A 23,262-nucleotide genomic window follows, 5' to 3' on the forward strand; every position below is an offset into this window, starting at 1 on the left:
GATAGGGCATATGTTCACATGTATCCATAAATTAGAGCAAAATATATACCTGAAAGCAAAAGTACACAATAGTCTACAGTGAGTCAGTATGAAGTTCATAATGAAATAGTGTCTACTTTGACTTAGATACCCTCCTCACCTACTTTCTGTTACAGTTCTCTCCAAAGCTAACCTTAGCAAAGCAAGGACTGCAAAAGCTAAATAAGGGCAAGAGACTGGCATACTTTAACGATGACTCTTTAGTCACTATCAGGCCACCCCATCACCTGGGGCCCTAATCAGGAAGTCCTGAGATTCCCAAACAGACCCCTTTGTGGGCCCCCATAGGGCCTTGTCCTCAACTTGGATCAACAATGGTAGAGAATGTTCCATCCTCCAAAGGAAGGTTGGACAACATACTCTATGCTACAACTGAGGAAGATGGGTCCTGATATTGGGGCAGCTTGGAACGTTCCTACTCATGACCACAGAATGTGAGCTCAGATCTACAGGGATGTAGAGGTCACATAGGCTCCTAAGCTGAATATGGGCCCCAGATCACATCAAATTGATGAGGTTTACAGTCAACAATATCTATATACCTTTCCCATATTTGGGAGCTACTCTCTTCCCTGATCCAGCTTTCTGGTCCTTTTTCCAGCTAAGACATCATCTCCCCAGACAATAACTAGGATCCACCAGCATATCAGATTTCAGGCTCAGGGAAAAAAAAAAAAAAAACTAGTATAGACACAGGCCCTTTGGAATATAACTAAAATATGCCTACGAGCTGTCCATAGAACAGAAACCCCCCAACTTTTCATCTGCACTACTCCAGCCTTTAGGTTCATGATTAGTCAATAACTTGTTTGGCTTTATATGTTAACTCTCTTTTCAGCCACCAGGTTCCAGATGCTAGCATGATGCCAACCAGACTTCCCTGGACAGATGACCCCACCAATGTGCCCTGAAGCCCCACTAGGGAAAGAGAGAGGCAGGTTGGGAGTATGGATCGACCTGTCAATGCCCACGTTCAGCGGGGAAGCAATTACAGAAGCCAGACCTTCCATCTTCTGCATCCCACAATGACCCTGGGTCCATACTCCCAGAGGGATAAAGAATAGGAAAGCTATCAAGGGAGGGAATGGGATATGGAGTTCTGGTGGTGGGAATTGTGTGGAGTTGTACTTCTCTAATCCTATGGTTTTGTCAATGTTTCCTTTTTATAAATAAAAAGTAATAATAAGTAAATAAAAAAGAAAAAGGTAAAGCAGTCACTACCCACTACCTTCTCACCACCCAGTGGACAGCCTAGAGAACACCAAGCAGTGCTCCCCATGGAGTGCCAGCACAGACTGCGGTCCAACCAGGAGCCCTGAAGTGACTCAGGCGCCAAAGAGAACATCATGGTCTGCCAAAGTAGTATTGTGATCTATCTATCTATCTATCTTACTCTATCTTTAAAATAATAAATAAATAAATAAATTCCATTTTAGTGGCCAGGGAGGTGGCTCAGTCATATAACATAAGACTTGTACACAGGAGGCCCCAAGTTTACTACTGGCACATCTGCCAGATGCTTGATGCTTGGGCTCTCTCTCCCTCATTGAATTAATACAATTTAAAAATGGACAGAATGATTGGGACAAAAGCAAGTCTTCCTCCCTTACCCTATTTTTTTTTCCTATTGTGAAAGTAACACTTTGGGGCCGAGTGATGGCGCACCTGGCTGAGCGCACATGTTGCAGGGCACAAGGACCAGGGTTTCGATCCCCAGTCCCCACCTGCAGGGGGAAAGCTTTGGAAGTGATGAAACAGCGTTGCAGGTGTCTCTCTGTCTCTCTCCTTCTCTTTCCTTCCACTACTTCTTGACTTCTGGATGTGTCTATCCAATAAATAAAGATAATATAATAAATTTAAAAAATAATAAAATAAAAGTAATATTTTTATTTATAGAAATAAATATAGGCCAATATGAGAAAAATGAAATTACCAGTAGCCTAACTAATCAGAATAATAGTGACCAACATTTGGGGGCATATATATTTAGTCTTCTTTTTCCTGCGTATATTTATTTATAGAGATATCAACATATGTGTGTGGTCTGGGAGGTGGCACAGTGGATAAAGCACTGGACTCTCAAGCATAAGGTCCCAAATTCAATCCCCAGCAGCACATGGACCAGAGTATGTCTGGTTCTTTCTTTCTCTCTCCCCTCCTATCTTTCTCATAAATAAACAAAATCTTTAAAAAAAAAGTTTTTATAAGAGAGATCAACATATGTGTTTGAGGAGATGGTGCAGTCGATAAAACATTAGACTCTCAAGCGTGAGGCCCTGAGTTCAATCCCTGGCAGCACATGTACCAGAGTGATGTCTGGTTCTTTCTCTCTCCCTCTTCCCTCCTATCTTTCTCATGAATAAATAATTAAAAGAGAGAGAGATCAATATATACAATTCAAAAGTACACTGCTAAACTTCTGGGTTCCTCTCTCTCTCTCTCTTTCTCTTCATTGCAGTTCCTAGTATGCTCAGAAAACTATACACATTAAAGCTACACAGCTCTTTCTATCATAGTTTGCTTAGTGAGGCGTGCACACTAAGGAACCAAAGTTATGGGTGTGTTTTGAAATTAATACGAACACCGCTGTACTGAAGTTTAGTTTATACACTGGGCACGTTCTTCCTCAAGTTCAAATTCCTGCAGCTGCCATTCAGCAAGTGTCTTATATAACTGGCATCAATGAGGTCATGTCAGGGTCAGAATCCTTGCCTGCATTTATATCTTCATTAGCTTACTTGATAAACTGTCTCCATTCCCTAGGTGTATTTTGATAAGGAAAATATTATTGCCTAATGGTACAATCCTGGCACATGATGTGATGAGGTGATCTTTGAAGGTAGCAACAGTATAGATTATAGGGAAAATACCTTCCTTGTTCTTACACAAGTCATTTTGTTTCTGAGGGTCTGAGAACCTATTAAATTGCAGAGTATTCTGCCTTATGTGCTCCCAATAATGGTTAATAAGAAGCAATCAGGAGAAGCCTTGCCTCTGATATTCATTACATGCTGCTTTCGTCATCTATGCTATGAGACAAGCCAGCCCAAAACACAGTGACTGAAAATCATTTTATTTCTTATAATCCTTTGAGTTGACTGGACTCAATTAGGCTTCTGCTGACCTTGTCTAGAGATTTTCACCTATGGCTGAAATCAGATAAGAGGTAGGGCTAGAGTCTTCTGAGGTCTTGTCTCAGTGAAGGTGCAAGATGGTTTCTTCATGGGTCAGGCAGGTGGCGCCTCTGGTAGACTGTACATATTACAATATGCAAGGGCACAGGTTCAAGCCACCTGGTCCCCACCTGCAAGGGAAAAGCTTCATGAGTAGTAAAGCAGTGCTTCATGGTTCTCTCTCTCTCTCTCTTTCCATATCCCCTTCTCTCTCAATAGCTTGATTTTTCTCAGTCTCTATCCAATAAATAAATAAATACACAAATAAACAAATACACTTTTTAAAAAGATGGCTTCTTCATACATTGGTCTGCTCCCTCTCTCTCTCTCCCTCTCTCTCTCTCTCTCTCCATCTCTCTCTCTCTCTCTCTCTCTCTCTCTCTCTCTCTCTCTCTCTCTCTCTCCATTTGGAGACTTATCCTTCCAGCATCTCCCCATGACCTTTTTTCCAGGAAGATAGTCAAACTTCTTACATGCTGCCTGATTTTGAAGAGTATGTGATCAGGAACTGTGAAGTAGTTCACTGGTTGAGGCCTACCTTGAATGTGAGTCCCTGGATTCAGTCCCCAACAGCACATAGGAGCAATAAAAACAGAGTTGAATTCCATGGATAGTGGAGTAGTGCTTTGTGCTCACTTTCTTTCTCTCTCTCTCTCTCTCTCCCTCCCACCCTCCCTCTCTCCTTCTCTCTCTTTCTTACAAAAAGACAAAATTAAAAATTAGATCAGGGTCACCAAGGAGGTGGCTCAGTGGTTTTGAACCATTGTACCACATATACCAGAACAATGCACCAGTCTCTCTTTTTCTCTCTTTCAACAACTCTCAGAAAATATATATTCTTAAAATGTTTTATTTTAATGAAAGAGAGAGAGAGAGAGAGGAGAGAAAGGCAGTGTGCTCCAGAGAGTAAGAGAAACACCAGAGTACTGCTCAACTCTGTATTGTTTGGTTTTGAATCTGGGATTTCAGAGTTTCAGGTGTAAAAGTCTTTTGAATAACCATTATGCTATCCCTCCAACCCAACAACAACAACAACAAATTTTTAATTGAACTGGGGGTCCAAGGAGATAGTGCAACTTACTATGAGAGCACCAACTTGCATGCCTGAGGACCCAAAGGCCACAAGTTTAGTCTAAGAGGTAACACACATTCATGAGATCCTGAATTTAAACTCTGGCACTATATTAAAGTGTAAATTTAAAAGTTGTCAGACTATTTTAAGACTTGAGAACTGGGGCTAGGGAGACAGCCTAATGCTTGCAAAAGACTTTCATGCCTATGGTTTTGAGGTTCTAGGTTCAATCTCCAGCACCACCATAACCCAGAGCTGAGGAGTGGTCTGGTCTTTCTATGTCTTTTTTATCTCTCTCTCTCTCTCTCTCTCTCATTGAAATATTAAAAAAAAAAAACTTGAGAACTGGTACCCTGTCACTGCCAGTCTCCTTCCATAAGTTGAAGCCAACTTACGTAACCAACTTTATTTGAGTGTTGGGGAGCTACACAACACATTAAGGTCAGGAAGGGAGGATCGAGGGCCATCTTTAGAATAACTATCAGATATGCTCCAACCGGAAGCTGGGCAAAGTTGAATTTCAACTACGATTATAAAATAAAGTGAATACTTCTAACTCAAATACAGACTACAATTAAGGAAAAATAAAAAGGAGAAGAAGTCTTAAGACAACAAAAGGTTTTGAAGTAAAGGTACTGTTGAGGGAAAATTCAGGACACAGGGGGTCCTGAGGAGTCCATCCTGTTTTTGCCAGGTTTGTACACATGGAACTGGGATGCCCACTAGCACATTTCTAACATATAGTTTGTTCTCACTGAATTTGCACGTGTGAAGTGGAGATTCACTTAGTGAAGGTTCCCCTTATGCCTTTTTGCATTATATGAAGAAGAAGTTTACTCCACCTGGCCAATGAAAAGTAAGTCTCAGTGTGACATAATGGGCATCATTCTTCTAGCGTTTGCCCTTCTTCCGTAGCCAGTCAACAGTGTCAGGTTGAGCCTGATGTAAAGTTTCGAGACCTCCTTTGAATCTGGAGAGGTGGCAGTCGTTGACTATGTGGGTCATTGTCTGGAGCCGCAGGGGCAGTTCGGGTCGTCTCTGGCTTCCCAGCGATGGAACATAGCGGCGCACTGGCCATGGCCTGTTCGATAGCGATTGAGGAGGGCCCAATCATAACGTGCTAGGTCAAAGCCGGGTTGACACTTGCAGGGGTCTGTGATGAGGTGTTTGTTCTTTACCTCAGCTGACTGCCAACTCTGTTTCTAAGAGTCTGGATTATAATGAGAACAGACTCTGGACAAAGGGGGTCTTGGGCTTGGCACTGACCTTGGGTGTTAGCCTGGGATTTTGGCCCATAGGTCCTTGGGAAATCTACCCCCCAGCCTTTCCTCTTAACTTTAATTTACATGGCTAATAAAGAATTCAGAAACCAACACCTTGAACACGTGTCCTTTGGAATTCTTTCCATCAGAATAGCAGTGAACCAAGGGGGCCTAACTTAGCTCATGCGTGTGCCACATGTCCATCCCCCAAGGTACTTTTTTTGGGTTTTGAAACTTGGTAAATTAGATCATAGAGGTGAAATAAATAGGTATTTGCAGTGTGTGTGGGGGGGAGGGTATAGCATAATGATTATGCAAAGAGATTCTCAGGCCTGAGGCTCCAAAGTCCTAGGTTCAATACCCCAATCACCACAAGCCAGAGCTGAACAGTTCTCTGGTAAAGTATATATGTTTAATTTCTACATGATTATTTTTCTTAACCATATCCAGATATTCATCATATTATTCTCCTCCCTTTGAAAACATGTCCTCTGCGGGTACCTGAAATAAAACACTCCTAGAAGTTGTGATTTTTGTATAAGTGAATGCTATTATATTTGGTCTCCTGTTTGCATCATCATTATCCAGACTTTGTGAACTCAAAGACTATTTGAGATATATTTTTTAATGAGAACTGACATGTTTCAGACATAATAGGAAGAGTTATCTTTGGAGACAGCAAAGAATTCAGTTATCTGTAGAAATATAGAAGGGTTAGTAGAATGTGAAATCTGTTTGGGGGGAAAAAAAAAAAAAGTAGCCAGGAGAGTCTGGCAGTAAAAAATACAGCTTTCCCAGAACAGGGAAAAAAAAAAAAAAAAAAAAAACCTTTTCCGGCAGTCTCTCAACCCTTGGTATATGTGTCCTATAGCACAAGACAAGACAAGACAGAACCTAAATTCTCACATGACAATATTTCATCTCAGCACCATTAAAGTCTGGAAATCTCCTTGACATGGGTGGTCTGTAGCTAGAACTCCCTCTTCTTGTGCTGAAACACCATTCAACGCCAAAGGGCACTTTCTTAGTGTTTATTTTTCTTAAACATGTTCAGACTCTTATCGTATTATTCTCCTCCCTTTGAAAATATGTACTCTGCAGGTGCCTGAAATAAGACACTCCCAGAAATTGCAGTTTTTGTATGAGGGTATTTCATTTAGTCTAAACTCAATGAAAATGTGTTGTTTAACAAGGAAATAAACTTTATTTATGTCTCTACTTGTTTCACGTCAGGTTCCCTATAAACAGTTTTCCTTCAGCTTGTTTTCAGTGTGCTAATCATTGTGCAGACTTTCACATAACAGCGATAATGCTTTAATTCAAGCTGGAAAAGCTTGCTTGAACTACAAGCAATTAATTTAGGCTTCACTTACCTCAAGGAATAATTGAAGGTATAAGTTTACAGATAAATCATGGGAGTGTTAAATTATGCAATCAAGAGAAAGTAAGTTCTTTGCAGTTTTGGGGGCGTGGATCTGCTAGAGACAGTATCCTCCCCACTCCTCTATTTATTTTGTTCATTGTTTTGTTTTGGGCAGTAGACTTTTGAATGAAATAGTAAAACCACTGTGGTTACTGTCTACTTCATCTGATTTTGCATAATTCCAAGGAGCTGGAAACTGAAAACCGTGCTTATTAGTTAGACTGTTATTGCATAAGAGAAAGAAAAAGTAACTTTTCTCTTTTAAATCTTATAAAATCTCACAACATCCCTCTTTTCAAGTACTTGAAGTTTTTTTTTGTGTGTGTGACCATGATTAAATTTCAATTGTTTGTAATGTAGAGAAAAAAAGACTCATTATAGATTTAAAACATAAAGGTGCCAAGTGAAAGAAAAACCATTTGTGATCCTACAACTATTAGTATTTTGGTAAGCAACTTTTTTTTCCCCAAGCACAGACATTATTATTTTACAAAATAGATTCATACTACAGTTTTATAATTTGATCGTTTTTATTTTAAAATATATATAGTTGAGGATGTGAAAGGAAGTTTGTCGAGATTATGGCACTTTGCAGTCAGTGTTGCATCATGTAAAAGGATCTGTGATGATAGTGTGCACGCTTTGGTGGACAATAACAGACCCTGCTCGGACCTACAGACGTCCGTGTGTCCAGGCGACCAGAGCCAAGCCGGATATCAAAGCGCGTGGGAGTAAGCGGAGGCGGTTCAGCGCGACGGGCAGCACAAGATCCCCGCGCGGAAGGCGCTACCCGGGGGCAAGTCCCGCTGCTCCGACCCGCCCGGGCCGAGCCTCGGCCCCCAGCCCCGGGTGGCGCCGCTCCGGGGCGGCGGGTGCGACGAAGCCGAGCAGCTTCTGCGACTCGGAACCCGGGAGGCGCAGCTCTATGGCCACCGCCTTGCCGGGTCTCCAGGAGCGTTTGTTTCAACTGTTTGAAAGCACCCCAAACTCGGTGACCTTCGGTCGACGAGTCCTCAACCTCTCGGGTGGAGAGTGCTGGTTTTCTTTGCCGGGGAAGGCAAATGGAGCGCGGGGACCCAGGGACAGATGCAGGCCTCCCCCAATACGGGCCCCGGGGACCACACCCCCCCCCCCATGCCGCTGTCCCTTCCCGCCTCCCTCCCACGCCTGACCGCGGGCTTCCTGCAGCCTAGCCGGGACAGGGCGGGGGGTTTTCGGCAGCTCGGGCCGCGCGGCCAGCCCGGGAAGGTAGGGCCGCGCCACTTGCCCCGCCCTCGAGGGGCGGGAGGCGGAGCGGGGCAGAAGCCGGCCGGCGACTCGGGCCGGGTCGCGGAGACGCGGAGCCCGCAGGAGCCGCCGCCGCCGCCCGTGCCGCGCGCGCCTGGGCAGCCGGGTCAGGGTCGCCGTCGGGGAAGCCGAGAGCACAGGCCCCAGAGTCAGCATGATGGAGCTGGAGCTGCCTCCGCCGGGACTGCCGTCCCAGCAGGTGCTGCTCGGGCCTTGAGAGCGCTGCGGTGGTGCCCGGAGCGGGGCAGGGGCGCGGGGAGCCGCGGCTCCGGAGTGGAGGGGGGGGCTGCGGCCGCCGGCTGCTCCTCCCGTCTGTGGCCGGAGCTTGGACTGCGCCTGCGCGGGGGCGGGCGGGAGGAGCTGGGACGGGGGGGGCGCGGCCGGGGGTGAGGGGCTTCTGCCCGCTAGGCATCCGAGACCCTTGAGAGTGTCCAGATGAGAGTCCGGGGGGCTCTGCCGGCGCGGGGAGCGAGGCAACGTGTCTGATCGCGTCTCTGGTCGCAGGAGCCCCTCCCCCCGAGCTCCCCGGGAGGCAGCTGGGCAGCAGTGGGTGGACGCTGGCGGTCTGAGCCGGCGCGGCCCGGCCCTTCCGGGGCTGCGCGGCTCCTCCGCCTCGGAGCCGGCAAAAAATGTGCCTAGTCACGGGGCCGCTCTTGGGGGAGCTGAGGTCAGTCCTCGGGGCCGCGACCTGCAGCCCCTGCTCCCCACCCCACCCCCACCCCCACCCCCGGCCTCGCATTTCCGTGGCGCGAGCTGCAACTAGGCTGGGCCACCCGGCTGGGCCGTCTAAGGGTGCTGCTCCCCGGTGGAGAAGTCAATCAGTCCATCCCTGGGGGCGCTCGGCCGCAATGCTCAGCCCCCCCCCCCCCAAGGTGGACAGGGGAGATCACCTAGTGGCCAGCGCTCCCACTTTCCCCGACGTGCAGTAGCCCGGCCGGGTATAGAGCGCTGGGCTGATGAGAGGATTCGAACCCAGAGCCCCCAGGCCGACCCCCTAGCTGCGCGCTGGGAAGTGCGGGCAGGGTGTCAGGCTGTGGGCGTGGAGCGCCCCCCCCCCCCGGCCGCTCTGCCCCCGCTCAGCTGCACGCGCCGCGTGCGTGGCTCCGGCCTGGGCGACAGTGACCCGTTGGCTGTCACGGCGGCCCTCGGTTGGCCCTTTCCTGCGGTATAGCGTGCAAACCTTGCCGCGCTGGGGCCAAGGGACAAGTTGGAGCTGTTGATCTGTTGCGCAATTGTTATTTTCCCCAGGGCGGCTTTGTCTTTGGATTTAGCGTTTCAGAATTGCATTTCCAAAAATGTGTAAGGCAGGATATTCTGTTCTGTGCTGTGAAGGGTAAGAGTTGCGAGTGTAGATTAGAATTTTTATTGCTCTTAGACTGTTAGTAATTAATTTATTTATTTGCTTTCCTGTTATTTCTCTCTTGAGTGCTTTTCCTTCTGTCTGAGAGTTTTTTGGTGTTTTTTTTTTTTTTAACAAATTGTTTCTTTGCAACGGCAGGAGGTGGGACACCGAAAAAGGCTTTTCTAACAAGTTCTGTGAGTTGTTATATATAAGTAAAAAGTTTGTTAATAGTTTGTAGGAGCTTTTTTAAAAGTAAATACTCAGTACTTTCTATTTCTGTTAGGTTTTTAGGGAGAAATCTGAGGAGCCAACGTTTGGTTTTGAGTTATTGACGAAGTATTTTGTTTTTTCTTTAAAGCTGTTTGTTGTGAAAAGAATTGTATTGCCCTGTTCCCACTTACAGTATGAAGTAAATTGTGTTTTCTGATGTAGTTGATGTTCAAGAGTAACTAGTGTAGCCAGCCATCTATATGGAAATATCCCTCCAAAGGTTTTGTGATACTAATGGATTTTAGTTTTCCTAAGTGTAGGAATTATAACATAGAGCCTTCTGTTATTAAGATACCTTTCTCCGCATATAATTTAACAGTCCACACACAAAACTGCATAAATTATATTGCTTCTTTTTAGATATTATTTTTTGCAGTTAATGTTTGATAAAGTAACTGCTTTTCGCCTTTATAATCAGACATCAATTGGAAAATTATGAAAAAAGAAAAATGGCATAAATAAAACGTAGAATCAATTTTGCGTCTATGATTCATATTAGGTCATTGTAGCACAGAGAGATATGAACAGCCAAAGGTGACTTCTGACCTTTTGGTAAAGATGCTTCAGGTGTGAGATGGTACTGGGCTACCCTTTTTCACCATTTCTACAAAGTGTTGATGAACAAGAACAGTAAAAAAAAAGACTTAGATTCTGTATCTCCACTAAGTGGAGAAGTCATCCATTGTTATTTTCATTGTTATTATCATTATCTGTTGTGGACAGATAACGTACTTCGTCCATGAGGAATTGGGGTGGGAAGCGGACGGTAGCGTAGTGGGTTAAGTGTGCATGGTGTGTATATGAGGAATGAAGTTGATCTTGAAGTAGAGTGATAAGATTATTTTTAAATGAAAAATAGTAATTTCTCATCTCCTGAATGAACGTTAAGCAGAAAAACAACTGGACTTTTTAGATATGTGAGAACTTTTTAGATCTCTGGAGAAGTTGTCGAAGCAATATATAAGAGGATAAATAACCAACTAACACCTATATTTTTGCATGTGAAGCAACTTGAGGACATTTTACAATGTCTTTTGTATTAAATTGAGTCTGTAAATACTGCAGAAGGGGCAGACCTGCCTCTTTAAGATTATTAGGAAAAACTGAAAGTCAGACAGTATCTTAATTTTTTAAAGAACCTTTTTATACATATTTAAAAATTTTTCTTATCACCTTTACTTATTGGTTAGAGACAGCCAGAAATCAAGAGGGAAGGGGGTGATAGGGAGAGAGAAAGCACTGCTTCAGCACTCACAAAGCTTTCCCCCTGCAAGTGAGGACCCGGAGCTCAAGCGCGGGTCCTTACGGGTCCTTGCGCATTGTAACCTGCACTCAACCAGGTGTGGGACCTCCTGGCCCCTTATTTTTCTTAATTTTTTTAATCAGGATGATAGTTGCATGAAGAATACTCAGAATTGTAAGCAACTCCCTCACCCTAACCCTGGGGATTTTCTCTACACTTTCTGAAGACATTTAAAAAGGATTTTGCACAAATAACATTCCCTCTTCATAAATTTTCCTTGTTTTGAGATTAAGTTTTGAGTGTAGACTCTTGGGTGGAGGAAGAAACTTTTTTTTCTTTCTGGTTTATAGTGGTGCCAGGGATTGAACCTGGGACCTTGGAGTAGGTCATCGAAGTATTTTTGCATGACCATTATGCCATCTCTCTGACCCTGCCCTGGAAGAATTTAACACTAAAATGATAAATGATGGGACACTTCCCTACATGCCAGGCAGTGCAGTAACTGCTTCACATGCATAATTTCACAGTAGCCCTATGGGAAATACTATTATCTCTAGTTTCCCCAGTGAGAAAGAGAGAGCCAGCCAGAGCCAGGAACCCTGCTTAAAGTGCCCTACGAATCAGTACAGAGGTGGAGTTCAGATCCAACTAATCAGACTCTGAGCTCACCTACTCACCACTGCCAAATTGGACCAGGATTTGTTAAAGTTTAAACAAGTGAAAAAGCTCACACTTTCAAAAGTGGATAAACTGAGAAAAAATTAGGAAAAGGAGAACCTTAGAGGATTCATCTCTGTACCTTTTCAACTTAAGGAATTGTAACTTTCAGGGGAAAGCGGACCTTCAGGTAAAGGCTAATCCACCTGAATGTGATTATGGCTTGCAGGGAATATGGAACTTTTAAGTAAAACTGTTTCTTAATAACAGTTTTTTTAAATTACAGGCTTTCAGGAGTCGGGCGGTAGCGCAGCGGGTTAAGCGCAGGTGGCGCAAAGCGCAGGGACCGGCATAAAATCCCGGTTCGAGCCCCGGCTCCCCACCTGCAGGGGAGTCGCTTCACAGGCGGTGAAGCAGGTCTGCAGGTGTCTGTCTTTCTCTCTCCCTGTCTGTTTTCCCCTCCTCTCTCCATTTCTTTCTGTCCTATCCAACAACGACAGCATCGATAACAACAATAATAACTACAATAAAACAACAAGGGCAACAAAAGGGAATAAATAAATAAATTTTTTTTTAATTCCAGGCTTTCAGCAGTGTTTAAGATACTACCTTAGGTTTCTCGGGATTTTTTTTTCTTTCTCTCTCTCTTTCTCTCTTTTTTTTTTTTTGCAGGGGTAGACTATGCAAAAAGACTCTCTTACCTGAGGCTCCAGTGTTCCAGGTTCAGCCTTCCATACCACCATAAACCGGAGCTGAGCAATGCTCTGGTAAAAAAATAATAATAGCAATAAATATTTATTAATGAGAGAGGAGAGAGAACCAGGATGTCACTCTGTCATGTGTGATGCTGGAGATTCAACTCAGGACCTCAAGTTCAGTGTTCCAGTCGCTGCACCATCTCCTGGGCCACTTGCTTGAGACTGAGATTGCACATTTTCAAAATTAGATGCTTTATTTCTTACTCCTTAATATTAATCAAATTGTTTATACTTTTGTTGTCTTATGTGAATTAAGGATGCTACAGGATTTTTTTTAAAGGTTTCATTTATTAATAGAGATAGGAAGGGAGACAAAGAAAGGGAACCAGACATTGGTACATGTTTTGGTAGGGACTGAACTTGGGACCTCATGCTTGAGTCCAACACTTTCTCCATTGTGCTACCTCCCAGACCACTACAGAATTTTTAAAAGTCAGTAGATGATTTGCCTAAAAGTTGGTCTGTGTAAACCAACTTTTGCCTGACGTAGCCACTCTGAAGGTCAATAGTATAGTCGCAATGTGCTATATACCAAAGTAAGAGAAGTTTACTAAATGTTGTAGTTAGCCTTTTCTTCATCTGTCGTTGCATGTTTGCATTCAGCCAGATGGGGAATATGGTTTAAATTTCCATAGATTTCTGGGAGTTACTGATACTTCATTGCCAACCACTTTTATTTTTGAAGATGCATTTATTTATATGAAAGAGAGAAAGACTGCAGTAGTAGTGAAGGCAAATCCAAGACAGAGTAAGATTTATCGTTCACAGACTGTTATTGAATGACCCGAGAGGAGGCACAATGGAAAAAATGCTGAACTTTCTAGCATGAAGTCCTGAGTTTGAGATCCTGGGCATCACATATGCCTGAATGATAATCTGCTTTCTTCTCTCTCTCTCTCTCTCACTCTCTCTCTCTCTCTTTCCCTTCCCCACCCTCTTTTCCTCCCTCCCTCTCTGTCTCTCTTAAAAAAAATAAATAAGGCCCTGTTGATTGTTGATTCGTCAGGGTCATTCTAATCCATCAACGGCCTGAATTCTGAAGAATTATTATTATTATTATTTTTTAATTTTATTTATTCCCTTTTGTTGCCCTTGTTGTTTTATTGTTGTAGTTATTGTTGTCATCGTTGTTGGATAGGACAGAGAGAAATGGAGAGAGGAGGGGAAGACAGAGAGGGGGAGAGAAAGACAGACACCTGCAGACCTTCACCGCCTGTGAAGTGACTCCCCTGCAGGTGGGGAGCCGGGGCTCGAACCGGAATCCTTATATCAGTCCTTGTGCTTTGCGCCACCTGCGCTTAACCCGCTGAGCTACTGCCCGACTCCCTCTGAAGAATTAATTTAAAAAGATTTGGCAGTGCTAAATGATTGTTCCTTTTTTTTGGAAATTTGGAAATCTGGAGACTTTGGGACCTGTTGTATTGGCAGAATCAGACAAATCTAAACTCTTGTTGCTTTTTAAAAATATATATATATTTTTTATTTATTAATGAGAAAGATAGGAGGAGAGAAATAACATCACTCTGGTACATGTGCTGCTGGGAATCAAACTCAGGACTTCACACTTTATCCACTGCACCACCTTCCGACCACCTCTTGTTGCTTTTTCAAATTGGAGAAAAAATATTATGTAAAAAAAGAAAAAATGTCAGATCACTTTGACTTTGAAGCCTCTTTCTGACTTCAGAGTTTTTACTTGTTATATTAGTTCCTTTTAAACTCTCTTTAGAACTAATTTAAACTCCTTTGAAAGTCTTTCATACTTGTCTATTGATGTGTCTCATTGTGAGATGCAGAAGGTGGAAGGTCTGGTCTGGCTTCTGTAATTGCTTCCCCAATGAATATGGGTGTTGGCAGGTCAATCCATACTCCCAGCCTGCCTCTCTCTTCCCCTAGTGGGGCCGGGTTCTGGGGAATCAGAGCTCCAGGACACATTGGTGGGGTTGTCTGTCCAGGGAAGTCTGGTTGGCATCATGCTAGCATCTGGAACCTGGTGGCTGAAAAGAGAGTTAACATATAAAGCCAAACAAGTTATTGACTAATCATGAACCTAATGGCTTGAGTAGTGCAAATGAAGAGTTGGGGGGGAGGGGGTCTCTGTTTGTAGATAGCTAGTAGGCATATTTTAGTTATATTCCAAAGGGCCTGTGATTATACTAGGTTTTTTTTTGTTTGTTTGTTTTTTGTTTGTTTTTTTCCCTGAGCCTGAAATCCGATATGTAGGTGGATCTATGTTATTGTCTGGGGAGATGATGTCATGGCTGGAAAAAGGACCAGAAAGCTGGATCAGGGAAGAGAGTAGCTCCCTAATATGGGAAAGGTATATAGATATTGTTGATTGTAAACCTCATTGATTTGATGTGATCTGGGGCCCATATTCAGCTTAGGAGCCTATGTGACCTCTGCATCCCTGTAGATCCAAGCTCACATTCTGTGGTCATGAGTAGCTAACCCCTTTTTATTTTTTTATATTTACTTATTTATTTTCCCTTTTGTTGTCCTTGTTTTTCATTGTTGTAGTTATCCTTGTTGTTACTGATGTCGTCGGTATTAGATAGGACAGAGAGAAATGGAGAGAGGAGGGGAAGACGGGGAGAGAAAGACACCCGCAGACCTGCTTCACCTGTGAAGCAACTCCCCTGCAGGTGGGGAGCCAGGGGCTCGAACTGGGCTAACCCTTTTTTTTTTAATGGTGTTAATATACAAATAAATTGAAAAAATCCTTTTTTAAGGAAGAATGCAACCTTTTTAGAGTCTTACTGTAAGTGAACTGGGAAATGGAGGACTGCGAGGGGTAATAAATAAATAAACGGAATTTTTATGTAAGCATCTCCTCAATATCTAAACTCAGATTTTTTTCTTCAGCTTGCAGTTTGCACTTGGGTTTTCCATGTGAGAAAAGAAAAAGCATTTTACATGTCTACTTGTGCTGTTCACATATTTATCTTTGTATTTTTCAAATATTTCACTTACTTGGGATAGAGACAAAGAAAATGAGGGGAACGGTCAGTGGGGGAGAGAGGTAGGCCCACAGCACTATTTTCCTGCTCAGGAAGTCCCCGCCCCGCAGATGGGTACTGGGAGCTTGAATGTGGGTCTGTGTGTGCTGTAATGTTTGCTCTGCCAGGTGTACCCCCACCCAGCCCCTTTAGTTCTTTACCCTGTCCATAGACACACTTGTCTTTTTTTCTGCTTGGGGAGCTTAAGAAACAGACAAGTGTGGTCTATTGCAGAAGATCCAAGGAATCTAAAGGGAGGAGGTGGGAGGGAGTTGAGAGGGCCTGGGGGGCTGAGTGCACTGTACTGTGGTGGAGGAAGGCATCAGCTGATGGTGGCTATGTATGCAGGCACTAGTCTTGGGGGATAGACACTTTACACAAGTAACAGTAACTGTCTCGTGGTCCGGGAGGTGGTACAGTGAATAAAGCCTTGGACTCTCAAGCATGAGGTCCTGAATTCAGTCCCCGGCAGCACATGTACCAGAGTGATGTCTGGCTCTTTCTCTCTCCTCCTATGTTTCTCATAAATAAATAAATAAATAAATAAATAAATAAATAAATAAATAAATAAAATAAATAATAATAACTGTCTCATCCTGTTAACATTATCTCCCCCCTACACACATACACACACACAGAGAGAGTAAAGATTTTTTAAAAGAACAAGAAACAATCCAGAAATCAGTTTAAGAATTCCACCAGGAATTAGAGACCACCTTCCTCAGGCTTCAACCCTCACACCACATGGAAGATGCTTTGGAGCAAAACAGTTTCCCCCTCTCCCTGCCTCCCACCCCCACTCCTGACTCCCCAATCCCCTGGTCATAGTGGGAAAAAGGAAAGGAAGAAGGAAAAGAGGGAATGAAGGAACAAGAGCCCACACCCACTTTCTTGCCTGAGGCTCACAGGTTCCCAGTCCAAGTTCAATCCCCATCACCACTACAAACAAGCCTGCTCAAAAAGAGAAAATAGAAGTATATTTCAAATAAAAAGAATTTAGTGTTAAGATAGTTCTCTAGGATACTGTGCTGCTTTGCCATGTGTGTGGCCTTGCTTTAAGCTCAGCCACTACCACAGGGCAGAAAGCTTCAGTGCTGTGACCTCTTTCACTCTCTCTGCTTCCATTTTCCTTTCTTGGTCTAAATACATAGATAAATAAAATAAATATTTTAAAAAAGAAAATAAAGGAAAAAGAAGTTAATTCCATGAATAAGAAGAGCCAAGAAATTAATAGATAACCTAGAGATTAGTCTCAAGAAACCACTGCCACCCTTAGGACTAAAGGGGCAGAGAACCCCCCCCCCAGAAAAAAATTAGTGGGAGGTAGCTGGAAATCACTGGGAAGGGAGCCTGGGGGCAGCAGGACTAGGATGGGGAAGAAATCTGGAAGCCACAGGGTCACTTATGGATTTTTTTTAAAAAACATTTTATTTATTTGTTCATGAAGATAGAAGGAGAGAAAGTGAGAAAGAACCAGATATCACTCTGGTACATGTACCAGATTGAACTCAGGACCTCATGCTTGAGAATCCAATGCTTTATCCATTGTGCCACCTCCTGGACCACGGATTTTTTTTTTAAGATTATTTATTAGGAAGGTAGGAGGAGGGAGAGAGAGAGAGAAAGAAAGAATGAACCAGACATCACTCTTGGTACATGTGCTGCCAGACATCGAACTCAGGACTTCACACTTGAGAGTCTAATTCTTTATCCACTGCACCACCTTAGTGCTTTGTCTTTGGGATACTTGTTACTTCTCTTTGAGGGAGAGTGGCCTGGGGACCCCATACAGTATGGGTTTTACCTTTTTACATTCACAAGAAGAATGAAACCAATGTCTGTTTTACTCCGGACTCCCATGGAATATTTTAGTCATAGATTCCCTCTGGCTACTGGGATGCACGTAAGTGCTCAGGGAGTAACGATAATAATGTAAGGGCAGCAACCCCACTAAAGAATGCAGGTGGTGTTCCCAGTTCAGGCAAGTGTTCCCTCTGTCATGCTGTACTCCCCACTGCCTTCCCCCCCCCCCCAACGCAGACACATGATACGCCCGAGGTACTAGAGTAAGCTTGGTTTTTGTTGTCATTTTGTTTGTTTCCTTGTTTGGTGTTGTAAAGGATCTGGGCCTCTAGGTTATGAAGTTTAGGTAGGGAAGAGGTTCAAAAGAGAAGGAAAAGCATTTTAAGAAGAGATACAAGAACCTTATATCGCTTCTCATAGATCCTGATAGAGCTTTTCTCCCCCAGAGAGATGTGGTTAGAAATAATTCCCCTTGGAGGCCTGGGTGGTAGTCCAGGGGGTTAAGCGCACATGGCGCAAAGTGCATGGACTGGCATAAAGATGCTGGTTCCGGCCCCCAGCTCCCCACCTGCAAGGGGAGTTGCTCCGCACGTTGAAGCAGGTCTGTGTCTATTTTTTTAATGTTTATTTATTTGTTTATTATTGAATAGAGACAGAGAGAACTTGAGAGGGCAGGAGGAGATAGAGTAGGTAAGAGACAGAGAGACACCTGCAGCCCTGCTTCACCACTCATGAAGCCTTCCCCCTGCAGGTGGGGAGCAGGGGCTTGAATCCAGGTCCTTACGCACTGTAATGTGTGCACTTAACCAGGTGTGTCACCACCTGGTCCCCTCAGGTGTCTATCTTTTTCTCCTCACTGTCTTCCCCTCCTCTCTCGATTTCTCTCTTTCCTACCCAACAACAACAACAGCTATAACAACAATAACAATAACAACAGTGGCAACAAAATGGGAAAAAAATGGCCTCAAGGAGCAGTGGATTCACAGTGCAGGCACTGAGCCCCAACAATAATACTGGAGGGAAAAATTATAATAAGAAGAAAGAAAGAAAGAAAAGCCCCCCCCCAAAATTTTTTTTTTAAAAAGAAAGAAAGGAAAGAATAGAACGCCCACACTCGTGTCCCGGCGCCATTGGAGGCCTGGGATTCTGCAACAAGTAGCTTGCTGCTGCACTCCCGGGTTTCCAAAGTCCACTTGATAGCAGTACAATTGCACTGTAAAACTTGAGCGATTGTAAGTGTGTGGAGTAAATTATTATGGAGACTGAAGGAACACTTAGCCTTTTACTTCTGTTTACATTACTGGCTCCAGTGGTGAAAAAAGCAGCAGCCTTTTGATGTCTAAGACATCTGCATACAGACCACTGGGGATTTTCTGGGGAAGGGACAGGGAAGCACTAACATTGACTGAAGACCTCTGGATACTGCAGTAGGTCCTAGACATGTTCTTTTACTTGGTCTTGATAATAAGTCTCTGGTGATGGTGGCAGTTATCTGCATTTGATAGAGGAGGGAGCCTATTCCTAAAGTAATTTGTCCAGGGCTGTGGTTTTGAATGTTCTGCAACTCACTCCCCCTGCCCTCCCCCCCCCCACTCTCCCTTCCCTGCTTTCCACCTTCCTTCCATTCTCCTTGTCTAGTGACATGCGCATTCGCTAGATACGTGAGTGGTGGGAAGATCGCTTGTCTGTTAGGGCACCTGTGTTACAAGGTTTGAGCCCTGGACACCACATGGGAAGCGCTATGGCAGTAGAATAGGCTTGGTTGTGTGGTATCTCTTCCCCTCCTTGTGTGAGTGAGTGAGTGAGTGAGTGAGTGAGTGAGTGAGTGAGTGAGTGAAAAAGGGACCTAGAGCAGAAACTGCCCATGTCTGAGGCCCCAGTTCCACAGAAAAATAAAAAATAAAAGAGAGTCGGGCGGTAGTGCAGTGGGTTAAGCGCAGGTGGCACAAAACACAAGGACCGGTGTAAGGATCTCAGTTGGAGCCCCTGACTCCCCACCTGCAGGGGAGTCGCTTCACAGGTGGTGAAGCAGGTCTACAGGTGTCTGTCTTTCTCTCCCCCTCTGTGTCTTCCCCTCATCTCTATATTTCTGTCCTATCCAACAACGACTACATCAATAACAATGATAACTACAACAATAAAACAAGGGCAACAATAGGCAATAAATAAAAAAATAAACATTAAAAAATTAAAAAGAAAAGGGGATGGGGAGATAGCATAATGGTTATGCAAAGAGACTCTCATGCCTGAGGCTACTTAAATCCCAGATTCAAAAAAAGAATGAGGAATTACTTTACAAAGATTAAACTAGGAATCTACTCAGTGTATCTCAGAGGGGCACTGCTGGCACATGAACTGGACTTCTCTTTGGGGTAGAGAGAGGACTGTTCAGTCCACAGGATATTCGATCCCAGACACTCACCAACATGTGGCTACCAGCACATAGTCTCTCCACACTCTGTCTGTACAAATCCCGAAAGTCCCAGTGGAGCCAGTAAGATGTTTTGATTTCTATTGACAATTTGAAGGCAGGATATTAACTTTTTATTCTCAGAAAATTCTAGGATATTATTTCTTGGTCTTTGTGGGGAGACCTACCATCTTCCCAGATGGCAACCTACTTACCCGTTTTATTCTATAATAAATTGTTATGGAAGAGAGATCATAGAAAGGAATGGAAGCTCTAGAAACTTTTGGGACCAGGTATGTTTAATCTATGCAGGTATTGTCCAGTTCCCTAACAAAGGGGACAGTGTTATTTGATAGGGTAATTGTGACTGCAGATATCGGCCATTTCTCTGACCTACAGCTGCAAGGACTTAATCCTAAAAATAATTATTAAATTTCAAATCGAAGTTTAGGGCTGGGCAGTGGCACATCTGGTTGAGTGTACACGTTACCATGCTCAAGGACCCTGGTTCAAGCCCCTGGTCCCCACCCACAAGGTAGCAGCTTCATGAGTGGTGAGGCAGTGCTGTAGGTGTCTCTCTCTGTCTCTTCATCTCTCCCGACCTATCTCCCCCCCCCCTCAGTTTCTCTCATGTCATGGGGAAAGGTAGAAAGAAAATAGGAAGGGAGAGAGAGAAAGAGGACATTCAAAGTGTTGTATTCAGGCTCTGAGGAGCCCCAGCAATAACCTGGTGGCAAAAAAAAAAGTTGAAAGATACATGTCTTTACTCTGGTCCTTGTTCTTTCCTACTGCGGACTCCTGAAGAAAACAGTCCTGAGGTAAGAGTAAGGGAAGCTGTGAATAACTGAAGAGATTAAAATGTTTTGGTAATTTATTGATGTTTTAGAAAAAGTGACTAAACTATGGGGGCACAGTGAGGTAGCCCACATTCTTGTCCTCGTCTGACCATCAGTCTACAGGAAATGAGCATCTTCTAAGAAAATACACAACGTTCGTGTTGACTGTTAATATTAACCAGATTGTCAACTGCTTTATTAAATATTAAGATAGCATGTTCCCTCAGAAAATCAATTTTATTGTTGACTTGAAGGAGTGTGCATTTATCATTCTTAAGATTATTTTTAATAAGTATTCAGAAAAAATCATTTGAGCTGTTGTTACTGTGAATAAAGTTAAATACCTTTTCTATGACTAGGGGTTGGGTCATATATGATATAAAGTATGATACCTTTGTTACTTGAGTAATTAGAACTCCTTAACCCCAAACACCTTAGGTATACAATGAAAATACTGAATTTGGAGCTTACAGGTACACTTACTCACTCCACAAATATTTATTAGGGATTTACACACCGTAGGAAACTTAGGGAATGAAGTTGTTTTTTTTTAATAGTTCAAGATAATGTAGCAAATGTAAAGGACATTTGCTTTTCAAATTACCCCTCCTTATTATTAATCTATCCTTTTTGCTCTTTGAACACTTGGGTTATAGGGTAGATTTCAGGTCATAATTATAAATGATGTCTCTATCTCCCTGGCTTAAGATAATATTTCCTGTAGGGTTGGGACTTGACTGTATTCATTTTTATAACTGATAACGAGCACCATGTAAAATGTTTACTTAATAGCATTAAAAACTGAGCATTCAGTACTCAAAAACTGAGCATTCAGTACTGCCCTCTAGGAGTGTGGCATTTCATGGAATGAATGTCTCACCTGTGGTGCTTGACAGCTCTGTAGCACTGCAGAAGGGGAAATGTTACTTCTAGCTGGGTTGCTCATTAAGGACTTTTTTTTTTTCTCCCAGTACCAGGGAGCAAACCCAGGACTTCAGACATAAATAATGCTAAATTACTTTCCCAGCCCAGTTATTCATTTATCATTTATTTTTACCAGAACTCTGCTCAGCTCTGGTTTATGGTGGTGTGTGTGTGTGTGTGTGGGGGGGGGGTTGAACCTGGAACTTTGGAGCCTCAGGCATGAGAGTCTCTTTGTATAACCACTATGCTATCTACCGTCTGCCACCACCACTCCAGCCCAGTTTTTATTCTTTATTCTATAGGGAGAACAAGAAAGAGACATCAGAGTACAGCTCCACAGTCCATGGTCTTTCATCCCTTCCATGGTGATCCCATGTAGTGCCTAGGATTAAACTAGGGCCTCTCTCCTGGAAGGCATATATGTTCTGCCCACTAAGTCAATTTCAGGCCCCAGGAAGCAGTGTTTGAATGAGACCTTTTAAAATATTTGTTTAGTTTCCCTTTTGTTGCCCTTGTTTATTTTTGCTGTTATTGCTGTTAGTAGTAGTGTCCTTGTTGGATAGGACAGAGAGAAATGGAGAGAGGAGGGGAAGACAGAGAGGGAGAGAAAGACACCTACAGACCTGCTTCACCACCTGTGAAGCGACTCCCCTGCAGGTGGAGAGCTGGGGGGGTGGGGGTGGGGGGCTCGAACCGGGATCCTTACGCTGGTCCTTGCTTTGCGCCACCTGCGCTTAACCCACTGCGCTACCACCCGACTCCCTAACTAGACCTTTTTAAGCCGGTAGGATTTCATTTGGCTCAAGCTTCAGCTGGAAAAGTGCTGGCATGAGCAGCATATTGAGTCACTGGAGCTGAAGAGGTTAATTTTGGGCCTTCAGTGCCACCTGTGTGATATTTGAAGCTTATACACATTATGTAGAAATGAGGGAAGGTTTTGGGAAACAACCAAACAGGTGAGCTGGGTGTGGATAGGAAGTAATTATGTCCAGTGAATAGAAGATGAACAAATTGGAGGCGGGGATTCAGCGTTGGGCTCTCACTGTGTGTGGGTGTGACTGAGTTGACCTGACAACAGCTTGTATGTGGAGGATCTGTAATGGTAACTTTTATTATTATTATTTTATGTATTTTACTTATTTTCCCTTTTGTTGCCCTTGTTGTTTACCATTGTTGTTATTGCTGTCGTTGTTGTTGGGTAGGACAGAGAAATGGAGAGAGGAGGGGAAGACAGAGAGGGGGAAAGAAAGATACCTGGAAACCTGCTTCACTGCTTGTGAAGCGACCCCCCTGCAGGTGGGAGGCGGGGGCTCGAACTGGGATCCTTATGCCGGTCCTTGCGCTTTGCGCCATGCCACGTGCGCTTAAGCCCTGGCTCCCCACCTGCAGGGGAGTTGCGTTACAGGCAGTCTGCAGGTGTCTGTCTTTCTCTCCTGCTCAGTCTTCCCTCCTCTCTCCATTTCTCTCTGTTCTATCCAACAACGATGACATCAAGAACAACAACAATAATAACTACAACAATAAAACAACAAGGACAACAAAAGGGAATAAATATAAAACAATTTTAAGTGATTTTTGTCTTGTGCAGTCCTTAGTCTAGCTTGGGAGAGAATTAGAACTAGATGTTGGGTTTGTTGGGTTTGCTTTTACCCTTCCTCTGCCTTTTTTTTTTTCTTCTTCCTTTTAACCCTTGTTCTACTGGCAGAGAACTGAGGTCCAGAGAGGTTACGTTGATTGATTTTATAATGGACTGAGCCACAGTTT

The 23,262-nt window shown here is 43.7% G+C and overlaps 1 protein-coding gene across 3 annotated transcripts in view; it reads left to right on the forward strand.

Moving 5' to 3' along the window:
• The first annotated feature begins 7,984 nt into the window (after positions 1–7,984).
• The window catches only part of NFE2L2 (NFE2 like bZIP transcription factor 2), a 41,931-nt gene continuing 26,653 nt past the window's right edge, over positions 7,985–23,262 (forward strand). For 2 of the 3 annotated variants that reach the window (XM_016188863.2, XM_016188867.2), the window contains exon 1: positions 7,985–8,455. In XM_016188863.2, the coding sequence (XP_016044349.1) occupies positions 8,411–8,455 (45 nt within the window). In that variant the 5' untranslated portion in view covers positions 7,985–8,410. Of the gene's footprint in view, positions 8,924–23,262 lie in introns of all 3 variants that reach the window. The other variant, XM_016188865.2, reaches the window with a different exon arrangement.

The sequence above is a fragment of the Erinaceus europaeus genome, chromosome 18, assembly GCF_950295315.1.
Source record: "Erinaceus europaeus chromosome 18, mEriEur2.1, whole genome shotgun sequence".
In the NCBI taxonomy this organism is placed as follows: Eukaryota; Metazoa; Chordata; class Mammalia; order Eulipotyphla; family Erinaceidae; genus Erinaceus; species Erinaceus europaeus.